Source organism: Venustampulla echinocandica (assembly GCF_003357145.1).
Source record: "Venustampulla echinocandica strain BP 5553 chromosome Unknown scaffold_3, whole genome shotgun sequence".
Classification (NCBI taxonomy): domain Eukaryota; kingdom Fungi; phylum Ascomycota; class Leotiomycetes; order Helotiales; family Pleuroascaceae; genus Venustampulla; species Venustampulla echinocandica.
The window spans coordinates 976708-994144 of record NW_022474208.1 but is presented as its reverse complement, the minus strand read 5'-3'; the positions used below and the strand labels follow the sequence as shown (position 1 = coordinate 994144).

The 17437-nt window shown below is 48.5% G+C and overlaps 5 protein-coding genes across 5 annotated transcripts; 3 read left to right on the top strand and 2 right to left on the bottom strand.

Annotated features, from left to right (window-relative positions):
- Window positions 1-3025: 3025 nt before the first annotated feature.
- Window positions 3026-3801, top strand: BP5553_05944 (uncharacterized protein; the record flags this gene model as incomplete). The annotated part of the gene is made up of 2 exons (XM_032014567.1): window positions 3026-3116; window positions 3203-3801. 2 exons carry the CDS (start codon window positions 3026-3028, stop codon window positions 3799-3801), a joined length of 690 nt encoding a protein of 229 aa, XP_031869248.1.
- A 1758-nt stretch (window positions 3802-5559) lies between these two features.
- Window positions 5560-6983, top strand: BP5553_05943 (Uncharacterized protein; the record flags this gene model as incomplete). The annotated part of the gene is made up of 3 exons (XM_032014566.1): window positions 5560-5837; window positions 5915-6149; window positions 6207-6983. 3 exons carry the CDS (start codon window positions 5560-5562, stop codon window positions 6981-6983), a joined length of 1290 nt encoding a protein of 429 aa, XP_031869247.1.
- A 353-nt stretch (window positions 6984-7336) lies between these two features.
- On the bottom strand, window positions 7337-9012 carry BP5553_05942 (uncharacterized protein; the record flags this gene model as incomplete). Its single annotated transcript, XM_032014565.1, has 3 exons — window positions 7337-8082; window positions 8136-8741; window positions 8811-9012. The coding sequence occupies 3 exons, from the start codon at window positions 9010-9012 to the stop codon at window positions 7337-7339; spliced, it is 1554 nt and encodes a 517-aa protein (XP_031869246.1).
- Window positions 9013-9497: 485 nt separating this feature from the next.
- Window positions 9498-10416, top strand: BP5553_05941 (uncharacterized protein; the record flags this gene model as incomplete). Its single annotated transcript, XM_032014564.1, has 2 exons — window positions 9498-9829; window positions 9912-10416. The coding sequence occupies 2 exons, from the start codon at window positions 9498-9500 to the stop codon at window positions 10414-10416; spliced, it is 837 nt and encodes a 278-aa protein (XP_031869245.1).
- A 370-nt stretch (window positions 10417-10786) lies between these two features.
- Window positions 10787-16564, bottom strand: BP5553_05940 (uncharacterized protein; the record flags this gene model as incomplete). The annotated part of the gene is made up of 1 exon (XM_032014563.1): window positions 10787-16564. One exon carries the CDS (start codon window positions 16562-16564, stop codon window positions 10787-10789), a length of 5778 nt encoding a protein of 1925 aa, XP_031869244.1.
- Between the last annotated feature and the right edge of the window lie 873 nt (window positions 16565-17437).

Genomic DNA, 17437 nt, shown 5'->3' with positions numbered 1-17437 from the left:
ACCTCGGATCTGTCCGCTGTCCCTGAAAATAGAAAAATCAAGTTCTGCAGCCTGCATCGGCATCCTGCACGGCCCTCCCCACCGGACGTCGCCGTGGCAAATTTTTTAATTCTCCGCGCTCCCTTCAGACCGAGCCTCTCAACGCTCAACATGGCACTCGAGCAGCTTGGAATGCTTCAACACTCGACACTATCACTCGTCCAGCAACGCAGGAAAAATATGATACTCTTTTCTGTGCACCCACACCAGCGCGCGACAAAACCCTTGCCCGGCTCGACCATCGCCCACCGCTCTCCTGAAGACGGGAGTGGCTCAGCTCAGTTCAGTGCAAATCCCAGCCGAGGTCTCCCATGATGATGAGCTTCTAAGCTTCTTACTAACCTCCCTCCCGTTACCAGTCGTCTGCTTCGTGCCTACCAAAAGGTCACCAGATAGCGACTTCGTATCGCTGCGACCGGGCCATTAACCCCTTCCGTAGAACCAGAACCAGAACCAGAACAACAACCAGGACAGCCCGGATTTAACGGGGACTCCAGTGCCGCCGCATCGCATCTCAGCGCGGTAGTCGGTCCAAGTATCGCGATTTCGTAATTGGCAATCACCATGTAGAGAATGCTTGGTCACGCTTAGCCAAAGAGAGTGCCATTCCAGGGGACCGACATATCTCCGAACCAGGAGATGCACACAATACAGTATTTTCCATGCCGCGCGCAGCAAATCTCGTCAGGATTCAGACATACCTGCATAACATGTTAAACACTTCCTGATCTCACGCCCTGAATCCCCCACGCCAACTTCCCGGGTAGTGGCAAGCCTCTCGATGCCATGTGGCCGCCAACTCCAGCATTGCGACACTTTCCACTTTTCCCATGATTACTATTCGTGATCACTATTCATGAAACACCGCTGTCTCACCGCTGTTCGCCTGCAGAATTGCTTCTTTGGATGGGTAGCTGAAACGATCTATCATGTCTGGACGGTGGCGGCCAGGTGCCATGTGGCCCCCAGGACTAGATCGCTAACCTTAAATCACCAGCTCACAAGGCGATCTGGTTGCCTTTTCGCTCCCTTGACGAGCTGACCGCTTTTCGCTTCCCCGCCGCCGATAGGGCTTGCAGATCGCCGCAAGGGCGCAAGGTCCCGAGGTACCGGGTCCCAGCGGCCGGGGAGCCAGATCTAACTGATCGGACGGGGGGAACCAGCAGCCTGGACTCAGTGATGAATGTGGCTTGGAGCGGCGCTAGAGCGACTCGAGGGGGTCTAGGTCTCGCGAATACATACCGTGCTGGAAGTCTTATTGACCACTCTGTTGGCCAGCCAAGCTTAGAGTTTAGCACCACACCCACCCGAGCACAGGAGCAGTAGTTCGTGCATATCTCTGCAAGGCGTAGAAGGATACTACGTAGCAAAGCGCAAATTTTCCCACGTCGCTTTGTCTAGCTATCGGCCAAAACTCTAATTTTTACCTGGTTGTACAGTATTTTCTCCTTTACTTTCTGTCGGCTAGTAGTTAGTAGCCTAACTGCTTGCTTGCTCTCCCCTGAAGTCGTCCACCTCGCTGAGGGCCTCGTATCTAAATCCATCCTCCTACAGCAGGCAACCTATCTCGTATCTCACTCAGGGCCTAGACGTGATAAATATATCCGCTTGCTGTAGCATGCAGTACTTCGTACATACATCTAGACCATTATAATTAATCTATAACAATTGGGACGCTATTCAAACTCAACAATTTTCCTATCTATAAATAAAATTTGCATACGAAGTGCAATTAATTGCCAATAGTGCTGCCTCCTCCAGGCAGAGATAATCTTCAACCCTAGCTCCAAGAGCGAGCGCGCGAGTCTGGACCAGCACCAACAAGAAATTTCCACCAGTCAAACCTTAATGATCGTAAGAGAAAATGGCGTGCCCGGATTCTCCTCGGGAAGATAGGGAAGTTTTTTCCATTCGTGGCTGCTTCTCGACTACATCCAAGTATGCATCCAAGACTTGAAATTTCTGCATCTGTTGGATTCGGCGACACCGTTGGTTGGGCGGTTTCGCGGCCGGCCTGGGCACTGCCACCGATGTCCGGAGTGCGGAGTGCGGAGTCATTCCGACAGCGGGACGGGGAGTCGGGGACAACGACGAACGACCCAGGAGGTCACAAGACTTGGTCACGGGATGAGTAGACTCACTCAAATGCTTGGTCAGCGCCTTAAAGCCGTGGCTGGCCGATGACAAGATCGCCGAGCATATACTCATACAGCTCGTAATACGCGTAAGACTGTACGATGTATAAGCCACATCCCCAGCCCTAGCCGAGCGGCTATCAGCTTTACGAAGTCTTACCAGTACCTAGGTATATAGGAGCAATATATCCTCTGCTTAATTTCTTATAAATCCTTTGTCACGCGCAAAAATCAATTGAGAACCTCCGCTGAGTCGCCGACTGCTGACTCTAGGCGCACGTCACATGCAACAAATTCAATATTATGGGCCTTGGCATCTCATCAATATTGTGCGAGATAACATTCGATTCAGTGCAAGCAAAACAAATTTCATTGGCATAAATGACCACATGGCCTGGTCAGCGATCGGCTCAGAGACTTCCTATTGTGGCGTATATTCTGGACAGGTTGATGAGAGCCGCATATCATCTATCCATGGAGTAGGAATTTCATCTATCGCCATGCGGACATGTCCCGGGATCTGCCAAGCATCCTGAATACCTTGTTCTGGACTCTCCAGGTTATAAAAGAGTGTCGCTGTGTGACCCTATGATGATTGCCCTGACAAGAATAACCAAAGAGTAGTATTATCGGTGCTATTTTACTACAATGTGCTCTGTAGTAGGCATTTGATACTACCCAAGATGTGCAATGTCGTCAGCAAGGGAGCACTTCAAGAATTGGCCCCTGCTGTTATGTGAGGAGTCCATGCATGCTTAGTAATTTACGCTTCGACAACACCAGCTGGACCTTCCATTAAGGCAAGTTCCGCGCAGCAATCTGAAAACCCGCTCAACCTGCTGAAAGCCAACATGTCCTCCAAAGCTGTTGGTCCAATAAGATCTTCCTGGTACAAATGGAAAGCGCAGAGATGGGTGCCATGGCGAAAGAGGTTTCTTGTTGGTGAGTTCCTGCGCTGCCCAATCCCCGTCTTGCCGGAAAAGTCCATTTCGTTCTGGTCACAAACCTAACATTCAGCTCTTTTGCAGGTCTTGATCTGCATGGTAATACCTTTTGGGAGTTCCGCGAGTCGTTGTGGTCACCGCAATACCGTATGCGACGAATTGTCCAGTATCCTCCCAACACCCACGCGAGCGATGTCGACGTCTCTCCGCAATGGCTCCAGTGGCTTCGGCACACGCGCAAAAACGCACCTTCTCTCACGGAACAGTCTCAGGACCTGGTGCGCCAGGAAAATTTGAAAATACTAGCAGCGCAGGCGGATGCGAGATGGGCAGCTAAACCGAGTGTCTTGGATGCGCCCAGACAGGCGGAACGGCAGCCATTGCCTCCGTTGAGAACTACACCTGGAGGGGAGATTGCAGAATCAGAACACAAGCTGAATCCCGGGGAGATAGGCCGAGAAAAAGTACGAACTGACTCTCCAGGAGCCAGACCTGCAGCGGACTTGTCTGAAGGATCAGCTGGCAATGTTGGCAAAACACAGGCGGAGCAAAACAGTACTGCCAAACCAGAGGGAGTGAAGGAGAAAGCAAAAGTAGATCCTTGGAAACAAGCTCCTGGCGCCTCAACTGAACAATGGCAACCCCAATCCTGGGGAGGAACCACGCCGACCCCACGACGATGATTCGAATAACCTATACCTAATGGCCCGGGGAAGCGCCCGCCCTATACGAATATCTGTACGAATCCATGACACATCTCAACACTTATCGTTAGAATAATACCAGTCTCAACAAATGGGAAATCAGACTGTCACAAGTCTCTGTATAATATAATTGCCAATAGCTGGTTTCGCAGAGGAGAGAGTTGCCACCTGCAGAGATCCCTAAAGCAAGAGCTTGCTATCTATTGCAAAAACTGGAAGGACGTCTTAGGAAATGCCTTTGTGTCTATATCGAAACCTAGGTATATTTTTGGGCATTGGATATAAACGGAGGATGGAGACAGCTACATCAAAGCACCCCGGTGCACGAGTAGGGGTGTAACCAGGCGGATTGCCGCTTGCCTGTCATCTGTGTGCTCACCTTATCTAACCGGAGCTCAGAATAAGAGCCCCTTACTCCAAGCTCTTCCATTACACAATCAGATGCATATTTTCCAACTCCGTATTCTTCTACATTATTGACAGTGCGACAGTTTTAATTAGTATTATTACCAGAGGCTATTATAGTATTATCAAAATACTATAGCGGGAAGATAGCGTCCTTTGTGTTATTTTTGCATTAATAGCTAGCCAGTTGGGTAACTACAGTGGAGGCAGAGGTCTAGGTGGTCACCGCCCGCAAGGCCACCGCTTACAGGCGGTGACAAACTACCTAGCTAAATTCCAAACACCCTCTATATAAAACCAAATAATCACTTTTGGTTTTTGAGGGGTACAAGGGCGGCCACTTGGTTGAGTGGTTCAGGACAAGCTGTACTTTCGAGGCCGACAGGGAACTTAAGGGTACGTAGGCATAGGCCCCAAAACAGGGGGACGTAAAAATACGACTCAAAATGACGACTAAAAAAACGACAAAAGAAAACGAAACAAATACGAATCGGATCTATTCGACAAGAGATGTAGGCCTTACAACGACGGGGCCGAACTCTTTTGCTATTTTAATAGGTTATTAATTTTACAATCATTTTCCGTGTTGCTTCTTTTCGTTTTGATCCTTTTATAAATGTTCCTTGGTCATATGTCGCTATTTACTGCCCGAATGCTTTCCCGCAGTGTTCCAGTCTATGGCGTTAGAATGCTTGGTTCAAAGTCGAATAGTAGCCCAGGCATATAGGTACAGTAGGATAAGAATCCCTGGATCCCGAGCTATAATAGAGCTGCAAAATAATAATGGCCGAGTGGCTCACCAGTAGTAGGCCATATCAGATTAGATAAGACGGAAAAGTCCCTGAACTGATAAGACACTTAGCATCAACTAAACAGGGTATTACGAGTGCACTTACACATTTATATCAATCAATAAACGCGCATATATCATAACTATGCAAAGCAAAGCATCATTAAGAACCCCCATATACTTAAATCTGTGGTGTTGCAATCCTACTTGGCGTGATTACTCGTATCGTGCTACGAGCGTGATTGCTAGCGTGATTTACTCGTACAGTATCGCGTGAAAAAGCCTTTGACTCACGAGACAGATGCAGGTACAAAAACCAGCCCACTCATTATATACCGGGTTCCTCATATTCCACCAGCTGTCCAGACCAAGCACTCGCTCACAACGAGGGATACCGGAATAGGAGAATCAAAATCATACGTCTTGTATCTCAGCCCGAGTTCACGCGCCAAGGAGGTCTCCCCGCCCCTGACTACTTCGTACTGTAGCCACCACGACAACTACAACGACGCATCTCTCGTTGAGGTTGCGGCTCCAGCACGATGTTATTATTAAGACCAACTCCACCGGCGAGCATGAAGATTGCTCGCCAATTTCTAGCTGTCGGGCCCATACTAAAATCTGGTCACTCGGCGGCCAATCGCCGGGGCTGCTTGAGATGTTTTTCAGGAGTGGGCAACGCCGCACTAGGCAAGAAATACAGGGCAGTAGTTGTCGGTGCTGGACCAGCTGGTACCGCCGTGGTTGGGAATCTACTAGAGCAGAAGCAGGCTCCGATATTATGGGTTGATGATGAGTTCCATGGCGGAAGGCTGGATAAGTATTATCGAGAAGTGCCCAGGCAAGTATTGGATATAGCTTTCGGCCCTGAAGCACATGGTCTGACAACTTTTGTAGTAATACTAAGGTCAAGCGCTTTGTGTCATATGCTGAAGGGGTCTCACCGTTTAGAGAGATCTTTAAGGAAACACCAGAACCGAATGCTTATTCTCATCTGAAGAGTCTGGAGCAGGAGAACACGTGCTATATTGCTCAGGCTGCGGACCTTTGTGTTATGTTGACCAAAGGTTTGGACCAGTCCAAAGGAGTGTATAAGCAACTGGGTAGAGTATCCGATGCATCATTGTCTGAGGTTAGTAAACTTGACATCTAGATTTTCATTTCATATTCCAGACTGATATTGGGTTAGACAAGTGGGTGGACAGTAAGACTAAATCCATCGGGTGATAAAAATGCTGGGCCAACTGAAGTATCATCCGATATTATGGTCCTATGCACAGGCGCAGCACCCTCATCCGGCCCTCTCCCAGTGTCTGATATTCAGGAAATCGGACTTGACCCCGCGCTCAAACCATCTCTCCTCCAAACCATAATCCCATCAGACTCGCCCATCACCGTAGCTGTAATTGGCGCATCTCACAGCGCTATTTTGGTCCTCCGGAATCTCTACAACCTTGGTCGCTCTACCCATCCTCAATTACGCATCAAATGGTTTACCCGTCACCCTCTACGTTATGCTGAGGAAAGAGATGGCTGGATATTGAGAGACAACACTGGCCTGAAAGGCGATGTTGCTATCTGGGCGAAGGAAAATCTTGAAGAAGATAGACTTCCCGCATCGGATGTGAGCCGATATCTTGAGAAAGTCCCCACGACACGGGACAAGGAGGAAGCGGTGTATAAGGAGCATCTACCGGCGTGCACACATGTTGTTCAGGCTATTGGATTCACCAGAAATGAAATTCCCGCGCTTAAGAGACAAGGTAAGGAGCTTGAAATTAAGTACGACAACACAGCAGGCGGCTTTGAGGACAAGGACGGAAAGAAGGTGAAAGGCTTATACGCTGCTGGCATCGCGTGGCCGGAGAGGGTTGTCGATCCTGAAGGGAATGTGGAATACGCCGTGGGATTGGCTAAGTTCATGAATTATTTGAAGAGGGTTGTGCCGAATTGGAATGCGAATTAGTTGTAAGAATTAGGATGAGAATACCGGATAGATAATGGCCAAGGACATATACTGACTGGGGGCGGCTGGTATTATGCTCGAATACGATGTTTCACCTGAAGTTCAAAAGAGTATCTTGATTCAGCGGCTAAAGATAATTAATTCCGGGCTGGATATAGGAGGTTCCTTGCAGGCTGATATGGGAGGCCTAGGTAATGCATATACGACGGTTTAATTTTACGAAATCTTCCACGACATAATAGAAGTATCAAATAGACCAACAGCCGTAACGGCCAGCGGAAAAACATTAGTTCATCAATGAATAGACTCTGGGTGTTGAGCAGTAGAATATACATTAATTAGTTCTATTAACCTCAACGGCCATTTTGTGCCTCCGCTACTAGATGTGTCTGCCCTGGTGCGGAATACCCAGTAATACCATATGCCACCCACGATATGATCGATAATACGGTAAGTGCAAATGGAGGGAAGGGGATTTTGCCAAGCATGATGTTGAGGATCTCGATGTGGGAAGCAAGATAATAAACAACATCGAACAAAACTAGCCCGACTGTGAAGATGAACAGTGATAGCTGTTGGCAGCTTCTCCTCCGTGATCCGAGCATTTCAGAAATTATTCTGTCAAGTCTCTCTGCCATTTTAATGTCAGAGAATTCAGTCTTGACTCTTTGAATCCCTGCTGCACCCATAATTCCAAGCTCTTTTTCTGACATTTTGTGTATTACTTTGTTCATGACAGCAGTCCAGCTCTCGATATCTTCTGGTGAGCGAAGCCAGCCGGTCTTTCCATCTACCACAGTCTCAAGAGGCCCGCCTGTATTTGCAGCTAAGACCGGAACACCAGCCAACATAGCCTCTAACGGCACAATGCCAAAGTGTTCATTCGAGGGGGTGTAGACAAGTAGGCGTGCGGATTTCAATAGCATTTCTTTTAGGGTGTTCGGTACTGATAGAAGGAACAATACATCGACATCATCCGGCACGTTCAGAGCTGTGATTATCGTTTTCGTTGTCGCGGTCTTGAGGCCTAATGATTCGGCGAGGCTCACAAGCTCCTGGTGGTAGGTTACATTTTCTTGAACTCGATTGTCGTATCCACCTATAATTCTAGGTCAGAGAAAATTAAGAGGGATCCAGAGAGTCACGACAAACCTGCTAGCACTAGCCTCACTCCTTCTCTTCCATGCTTCCCAAGACCGGCATAAGCCTTGATGGCCAACCCAATATCTTTCTTACTCTCAAATCGATTAATGCTCAATATGATTCTAGTATCAGTCCAAGCAACGCCAGGTTCATCCTTCTCCGTGATGCTATTTTCCCTAATGTCCACACAGGGGTAGACAACCTGAAGATCTTTCGTCCGTGCCAGCTCTGGCCACACGCTTCCCACTATCCCCTTTGTAAACCCCGAGTTCACCACCACCGAGTCTGCGAAGCTCATACTCCATTGTTCAAGACTGTCGAAGGGGATTCTGTAGGCTCGTTTCCACCACGATGACCTTCCTCGGGCGAGTAGCAGATCCGGGAAATGGCAATAGAACAAGATTCGCGTGGTTGGGTAAAGATATCCCAGCCACGGCAGACCTGCACTCAATTGATCCACGACAAAGGCATCGGGGTTTAAAGAGCTCAGCTCAGATGCGAGGTATGTCGCGAGGATGAGGTGTAACTGTCGCAGAATGGCGCATATTATGGAGAAACGGGACAGGATGGAGGGTGGAAATAGCCAATTGCCGCGAACGCGCACATCGAGGGTTCCTGGCGTACATATCAGAATCAGAAGACAAGCTGCTTATAAGCAGGAGCAGGATAGGCGTGAGAAATTACCATCACGGGCTTCGTCGAAGCAATGCTGTGGATCGCAATGGCTTGTGAAGATGACAACGTGGTGGCCGCGATTCTGCAGCCCCACAGCTGCATCGATGATCAGTCTCTCGGCGCCTCCAATACCTAGATCAGGATGGAAGAATAAAATTGTACGCGGCTTCGTAGACTTAGTCGTTCCGGGAGACAGTGGACTTTGAGCCATGTTGCCAGCTCGAAGCGTGACGCGGTGTGGTGTGCTTGATAACAGATTTCTGCAAGGCGCCGCAGCTGATAGAGCTCTGGCGCATAGAGAGCTGTGTCCCTGCGCCCGTATGAAGTGCAATAGAGCTATTCACACTCCCCGCGCGCGCTCCCTGCGCTATTTGATGGGCTTACAAGTTATATTACCAGCATAGGTTTTATCTCTAAATAATACGGATTATTCTATTCCTTCTTGTCTTGTGTGACTTATTTATTTTGTCCATGACCAAATAATTATACCGGTACACCAGGTGTCTTCCTAAGCACATGATAGGGACCGCGAGTGTGCTGCCTCGCACCGAGAGCCTTGCGAGCCGAGGTTGTCCCTCCCTGGGGGCATTCTAGTATTATCACAAGTAGTTGCAAGCTCAACTCTCTATTTAACACCATCTCCACGTAACTTAAACTCAATAACTCGTTATCATATTATCTCCCTAGCAAATCAAGATGGCAACCGATACCTTGTTCGAAGTTCCGGTTCTCGACACGGTCTCCCCGGAGGGCAATCCTCCAACTGGCAAAATCACCTGCACAACACCCTCCGCAGGCGTCTACCTCCTCACATTCAATGCGCCTCCTGATAATCGTCTCACCACCCAGTTCTGCCAGGCTGTTCTCCTCGCGCTCGATATCTTGGAATTCTCGCATCCCACAGGAGTGTTGATGACGACCTCCGCAATCACCAAATTCTACAGCAACGGGCTTGATCTCAACCATGCTACTTCAACACCGGGGTTCTTCTCATCCAGTCTCTATGCTATGTTCAAACGGTTCCTAACGTATGCCATGTCTTATCTTATATATATTTATATATATACCTTCCGTCAGCTTAACTTCTAACTAATTCCTGCGTCGATATAGATACCCCATGCCAACAGTAGCATTAGTAAACGGACATGCCTTCGCCGGCGGTTTTATGACGGCGATGTACCACGACTACCGTATATTCAATCCAAGCCGTGGCTTCTTATGCCTGAACGAGCTCGATCTTGGCGTGCCTCTCCGTCCCGCCATGTCCAGTATTTTCCGCCAAAAACTTACTCCCGCTGTGTATAAGGTGATGGTTATAGAAGCGAGGCGGTTTGGGGCCAAGGAAGCTCTCGATAGTGGTATCGTCGACGGCCTTGGGGGTCTTCAGGAAGCGTTGAAATTTATTGAAGAGAGGAAATTAGTAACCAAGGGATCGACCGGTGTATATGGTGATCTCAAGGCCGAGATGTTTCGGGAGACTGTGGGCTATTTGGATGGGGATGAAAGAGAGGAGGAACGGAGTCGGGGGCTTTATAAAATCGAGGACCAAAGGAGAAAGGAGGGCAACCGTCGCGTTGATGAGTGGAAGAGAAGCAAATCCGGAGCTAAGTTATAGATATCGACAAGCCCAACTTACACGAGTGTAAAATCAATAACCCAGCTGTGGCAACGGCGTGCCATTGTTGTAAATTAGAGAAACGCATTTGGAATGGGAACAAGTGTACATTGGGGGTCCTAGCGCTGATCAAAGACAATCTGGGAGGCAACAGGATTATTTTAACTGATAATCTGATTGATTGAATAAAGCAAAAGCCACCCTTGTACTCCATGGCATCGTCTAGTCATTACCGCCATTACCCATCATCGTAATATACAAAACTCCGCTCCATGCCGTTACCACCTGACTCCTGCACCATGCATCTCATAAAACAAGAGTCGAAAAGTACTCTTCGGCCATATGAATTCATGGGGAAACCGCCTGTCTATCAGGCAAAGCTGTCTTCGGTAGGCCACCGTTCCTTGGAAACCGATTCGGGCGGCTCCGGTATTCCCTTTAAGTTATCCTCCGGAGTTTTGACCCCCCCGTTAACCCCGTCGCCGCCCTCGACCTTCTCATTCTCATTTTCATTGCTAACGAGAACACCCGATGTCACCAGAGTCTCCCAAACCACATCTTTCACTTCCAATATAGACCTATCGACACCCAAACCATCCAGCATTTTCAACCGGAAACAACCACCTAGAACGAGCATCTCGAATACTCTCCTTAGCATCCTCGTAGGCATATCAAGACATGCGGCGTATTTCATATCCTTGGCTCTATCCCCCTTCCTAATTGTGAATGGCTCCACAATATCTGCCTCGCCACTGCCTTTCTGTGCAACCAAAGAAGTCTCTAACACCGGTGGATAGAATCCAAGGGTTAATGGGTTGGCTCTGAGATCAACCAAAGTGAGACTAAGGAATTGGGACAAAATGGCTGTCGTCTTCCTTAGACTAGATACCCGATTGCCGGCGAGATGGAGTTTCTTCAGACGTACGATACCGAGAAGGGGTGTGATATCTCTTAGAGCATTAAAATTTAGGTTCAACACTCGAGTATTGAGGACCATCTGACCAAACTCAGGAGAAAGTGATTCCAATCCACAATTGGCAAGCTCCAGGTACTGAAGGTTGAGGAAGTTGACCCCAGGCTCAAAATTATGGATCAGATTTCCGGAGAGGAAGAGCTTGCGAACTTCAAATGCTTCAGCGAGGAACGACATGTCAATGACCGCTCCATCCTTTTGCTCTCTCATCGAAAGGCTGTCGAGGCGCTTCGTTTTGAGCAAGCCCCTAACCGTCCCAAGACAGTTTCTGTCAAGGTAAATTAGGCGTAAGTTCGGGTACGGGGAAAGATCAATATGGTCAAGATGGTTGCCACTGAGTCGGAGATATTTCAACGACGAGATGGGTTGAGACTCGTCCACGGAAAAGTGGCAGAGCATATTATCTTCGAGGTCAAGGTCTGAAATGGACGCCAACTCGTTCAAATTTCGAACGTCACAGACACGATTGCCTCTAAGATCGAGATCCGTTAATCTTTGGAGTTTGGTGCCTTTGAAATCAATGGATTCTACTAGATTTCCTCTTAAACGCAAGCTTAGCAAGCCATCCAGTTGTCCAATGCCAGCCAAAGAACCAATCATGTTGTTATCTGCACGTAAGCCCCTCAAGTGAATCAGGTTCTTGAATGCTGATAGTGTCTCGAGTTGATTGTTTGATACATCAATGTATTGTAAGTTATTGAGATGACCCCAGGCAGTCAGGTCCGAGAGGCAGTTATGTGTGATCCGAATATCTCGAACAGTTCTTGATACGCCATCAAGCTGGCTAATTTGGTTGTGCGATACATCGAGTTCTTCGAGTTGCCCACAAAATTCGTCAAACTTGTGTAGATTATGAAGTTTCTTGTCCCTCAAATCCATTTGCTTCATATGCTCCCAGAAAGGCTCATATGGCTCTACATCGGTAATCTTTTGAACAAGCTCCTTGATTGCCAGCGACAACGCCCTTTGCGCATTATCACCATGAGAGTAACGCTGGCCGCCGGCAACGTAGCTGACATTCAGACCAAAAGATTCGTCTTCTTGGTGCATGGTGAAATCTGACAGAGGACTTAGAGTCAGAGTTCCAATTTCGTGTGATAGTCGAGGTGTGGCTACCACAACACTTGTTGATCGTTGGCGAAGCATAGGAGTCGCAACAACAACGCTAACGCTCCTCCGTTGGCCATCCATACATGCATCAAAGGAGTTTTCATCCTGCTCGTCGATTCGTGACACTGGCCTGGTTGAGAACGTATGCCCTCCTAACGAAACATGGCGGGTTGACTTTCTGCTTGCTGTACGGACTTTCGTAGATCCGGCTCTTTGATTCCTTCCATTCATGGAAACGACGAAACTATCATTAACCTCATTCTCAATCTCTTCGCTATCATAACCGTTATCATCAACTGTGTTGCGCTCAAAACTATTCTCGTGATCGTAAAGTTGCGGGTGAATGACCGAAGTTAGAGGAGAAGAGAACGATATTGTGATATTACGTCGACGCGGGGACTTTATAGGGTCAATACGACCCTCGAGAATCGAGATCTCGCGTTCAACGTCCTCAAAGGCCTCTTCTTCCATCCTGGCATCATTTGATTTCTGGATATGGGATACCGTTTCAGTCTCTCGATTGGCTTCCATCGAATGTTCCATAGAGGCTTGCTCGCTACCCGGTGATTCCCATCCATCGCTCCTATGTGCAACATGATTCGAAGCATGGCTGGTGAGCTTTGAATGGCCCAAAGAGGGCTGTTCACTTAAACCAGGTTCTATAGGTATCTTGAAGATGGGGTCCTTCATTTCCGACATTCCGATATGGTGTAGTTGTGGGAGCTGCGACTTTTGTTTGAGCTCGGCAGCAGCTGCTTTAATGCGTTGGAGCTCCTGGGTTTCATCGACAGATAAATCAGGGATATCCCCAAAAGGATCGTCCTCGGTCTCATCCATTGCTAAGAAATTCTGGCTGCCATTACCAACATCAACACTCTTCTTCCTCTTTACCCAAATATTTCGGTCGCGGTCGAACACCATGCCAGCAAGCTGCTCAGGAATTAAATGAGAGATGGTGTGAGGAGCGATAACATGACGCGAATTAGAGCCTCTTGATGAACCAGTTGGTATCGAGCGTGATGTGGACTGGTTGGATGAAGCATTAGATCCATGGGATACGAACCTGGCGTCTTCCGCATCATTACCACCGCTTGGAACCGAGGTCGATGAGGATGAATGTTTTCGTTTGCGTTGGTGTTCGAGATTCTCGGATATTCGAATGTTTGGTGGCTCACTTTCGATGAACTCGCCCGAAGTTAACGGTCGATCTGAAGATGCAATGGGGCCTTCGGCCGCGGCCCGCTCAACGCCTTCCACAGTGCTAGTTGCATCTCTGGACATGGCCATAGATTTCAGGGAAGATATAACACCATCTATGTCGCTCTTTTCCTGGTACTTGCGTAGGTGGATTAGAAGATCCGGATCCTCTTGTCTAGGAGGACGCCTTGATACTGGCCCACCATCCCGGCTCGGCGGCCTGGAAAACGGCTCTTGGGTGGACTCTTGATATGAATCATCAGATACGCCGTTTTCTGCGCTACCAACTGCAGATCGATTGCGGTCATTTTCCGACTCGGATTCTTCAAGGCTGGCGAGGCCACTTTGGGGCCTCACCTTACCTCGAATGCCTGCCATGATTTTTTTAGCTTCATCCAGGAAGTCTTGAGTTGTTACTGATCCTTTGCGGCTCTCATCAACCATGCGCTGGGCGGCACCTATCGCTGCCGGTGCGTTACGAGTCTCCACTGAATCGAGCTCAGCTTGGATCAGGGCAATCTTTTTTTGCTGTAATGACCGGGCACGCTGGACAGAAGTTGGGGGAAGTTCTGGAAGGGGTTGACTGTCTTGCTGCTGATGAATTTTTTGTTCCGAACTGAGAGTCCGGGGTCGAAGTATTTGACGCATAGCAAGAACATCTGGGTTGGCTGCTCTCTGGATATCATCATGTCTTGCATCCTTCCGTTTCTTCCCGATGACAGATTGCATTTGTTGATGCGTTTCTTTTAATGACTCTACCCCATGATCGACCTCATCTACTTCAGAATCACCAATATCGTCCTCCGGCAGAGTCCGCCGTCGTTTTGGAGTGGGGACCTTTAAGGGGGACTTTGGCAGCCGCTTTCCTTCTGAATTGCCATTTCGTTTCCTAGGCGTCTCAAGATTTTCTATTCTTTGGGACGGAGGTACCTCGGCTGCCAGTTCTGAACTATCACTACTATGCCGAATGGTTTTCTGGATATTGACTGTATGCTTTGTTGTGCTCGTAGTGTTTGTGTACCTAGTCCGATGGGAAGCCACCCTGCCGTCCTCCAGGGCTGGGGAAGGCTCCAATTGAAACCCAAATTTACTCGGAGTTGTTCGGTCAAGTACAGATGCAGAGATTTTATCCTTGTCCTCATACTGGTCGCCTAATCTACTAGAGTCGTATGAGACTCCTTCACTGAATTGGAAATCATCTAGATCTCCCTCGCCAAAACTGTTGAATTTCTTTGGGGCTTGCTTGTGAGTCGCGCGCTTCGGTTCCATCTTGTGTGGACTTGATGCCGATACAAAAGCCTCATTTAGCTCCGAGTTTGTTGGTTCCTGAGCGGAAGTAGATTGAAATTCGCCCTTATCGTTATCCTCAAGATCACCTTCAAATTGGCTTAGCCGGCGCAAAAGTGTTTGATTGGTGAAAGTGTCGTAGGTCCCAAAAAGCTTCAGTGGGCTGCCTGAGCTGTGATCATGGTGCTTTTCATTGGATTTGCCGGGGCTTTGGTGAGGCGTATGTGGAATAGAGGATGAGACTGGGCTGGGAGGAGAGCGACGATGTTCTTTGGATACCCGGGTCTTCTTAATACGAGGTAGTTGTTTGGGAGTGCTTGCTTGCATGGATTCTTCAGGCAACATGGCAGACTCATCAATAGCTGGGAGTGAGGAAGGACTCAACATCCGCCTCTGAAAAGAGCCTTCCAGCGAACGACCGCCCCTACGAAGATTGACAAATCGCCCATTGTGCGCATAATCGTCGGTATCGTTTGTCACGTCCTCCAAAATGAGATGGGAAGCCTCGTCATCTTCTTTGGTGATCTCAGGAGCATCAGTTTCCCTAAATTCCTCCAAACGTTGACGCAACTCGGCTGCTGTGACGGCTGCTGTATAGTCCATTTTGCCGTCCACGGTATTATGGCGCGATATATATATCGGGCTGAGCTCTTCGTTACGCACATCACTTTGTCCACTGACGATGCGTCCAGCGCCCTCGACCATGCCGTTTTGTTGTGCTATAGAACTCTCCAAGTTCGAGCGTGTGTCTTCGATAGTATATTCATCTTGACTAGCCGGAAGCCCTGCCATATTTGGCCGGAAGTGGCTACTCCTGCTAAGGTCGTTGGTTGAGAATCCGCTGCTGCCCTCTTCTGCGTTCAATTTATACTGGATCCCCCGGGGTTGTCTGCAACCTTGGCCATCCTCTTGGGGCATTCCTTCCCCCGAGGCTCCAGTTCCTAATTTGAGATCCCGGTTCAATTTGTAAGGGGGAGGACTAGACGGCATTATAACACTTGGTTCCTCCGCAGGTTGAGTCTCTCTCTGCAATTTGCCTGGAGCTGCCGTTTGCGCTGCAGGAGGGCGAAAAATATTTTCGAGGCCCGCGGGACTGAAGAGGTCGCGTTGCTCGCCGTATGCAACATCTCCCCTCAAGAGCCGGCTCTTCCATTCGGGGGTTTCGTTTAGGCCTTTGCTCGGCGAGACCTTGACGGAGGTATGTTGTATTGTGTCGTAATGTGCTGATCGCGTGGAAGTCTCAGAGAAACTCTGCAGCGAATCATTCCCGTGTGAGTCGGTAGATATAGGCACTTCGTCTCGCAGCTTAGAATGGTGTTTTGGAGCGCGTTGCGACAAGGGGATGTTACTATCGTTAAGGCTCCGCTCACTCAGAGGGCTATTGTTGTTTGGAGGCGCGCCCGCCGCCGTCCACACCTTCTTTTGGGGGTTGTATCGAGGTATCAGACTCGTTGTTGGGCGCACATTCGAGGAGTCGGAGACCTCGTTCGCTGTAGAAGGCAGCGACGGGGAAGGCGAGCCAGACGACCTTGGCTGTGAGATCCAATCCTCCGAGAGGGAGTCGAGCCACGCCTGCTCCATGGCGATTTGGGTCGGGATAGTGACAGTGGGAACCTATGCGGCGGTCGTCATGGGTGCTATTGCTATTGCTCTCGCGGTGTAGTTGGTATTGTTATTGTTGATGAGGAATGTGAGTTGAACTAGGGTTCGATTATGCCACGGTGTTCTGCGCAAAGATAGCTTGTGCTAGAAAAGGCAATGGTAATTTCACCCTTCGATAATCGGATAGCTGATGTTAGTATAGTCAAATGTCTCCTCAGACGCGTCGGGACTCAGTCGCATGAAGTTCCAGAGTCGGAGTCGTTCGCGTGCGGGCGCCGGTTCCACAGCTGCAGCTTGGTTGTCCCGGTAACGCTCACTTGGTTGAATTATACTTTTGCAACTCACTGCACCGCGAAATAGGGACACGCATCAACCGCATAACAGTTTATCTAATTTTAAAAACAAGACTGTAACTACTTGTATAAGTTAGGTAACAACTATATTATGTTAACATAATTGGTCTATCTAGGCTCTAGTGGTTTCCGCCTTCGTGCTCCTCACCTCTCTGTAAGGTCTTCTTCCTGTCTAAGGATTATTAAGGGCATATTAAATAGAGATTAGGTCTTTAGTTAGAATCATAACACTACTGGTATAGTTTACTAAAGGAATAGCAAGTCTACTTCCCCTGAGTCTGACTATGACTATATATCTGTGCATTAATTAAGCCTTAACATTTAGATAGCTTTATATAATAACTACCCAGATAATATACAAAATCAAGGTATTTGCAGCAGTAGTATCAGTCATAAAAGGGTAGCTATCAAATTTCTAGCTCTTGGGAGCACTAAATACAAGCAAGACATCTAACACGCCCATTCCTTATCCTTACAACGCCGTTATCAATGCAGGGTA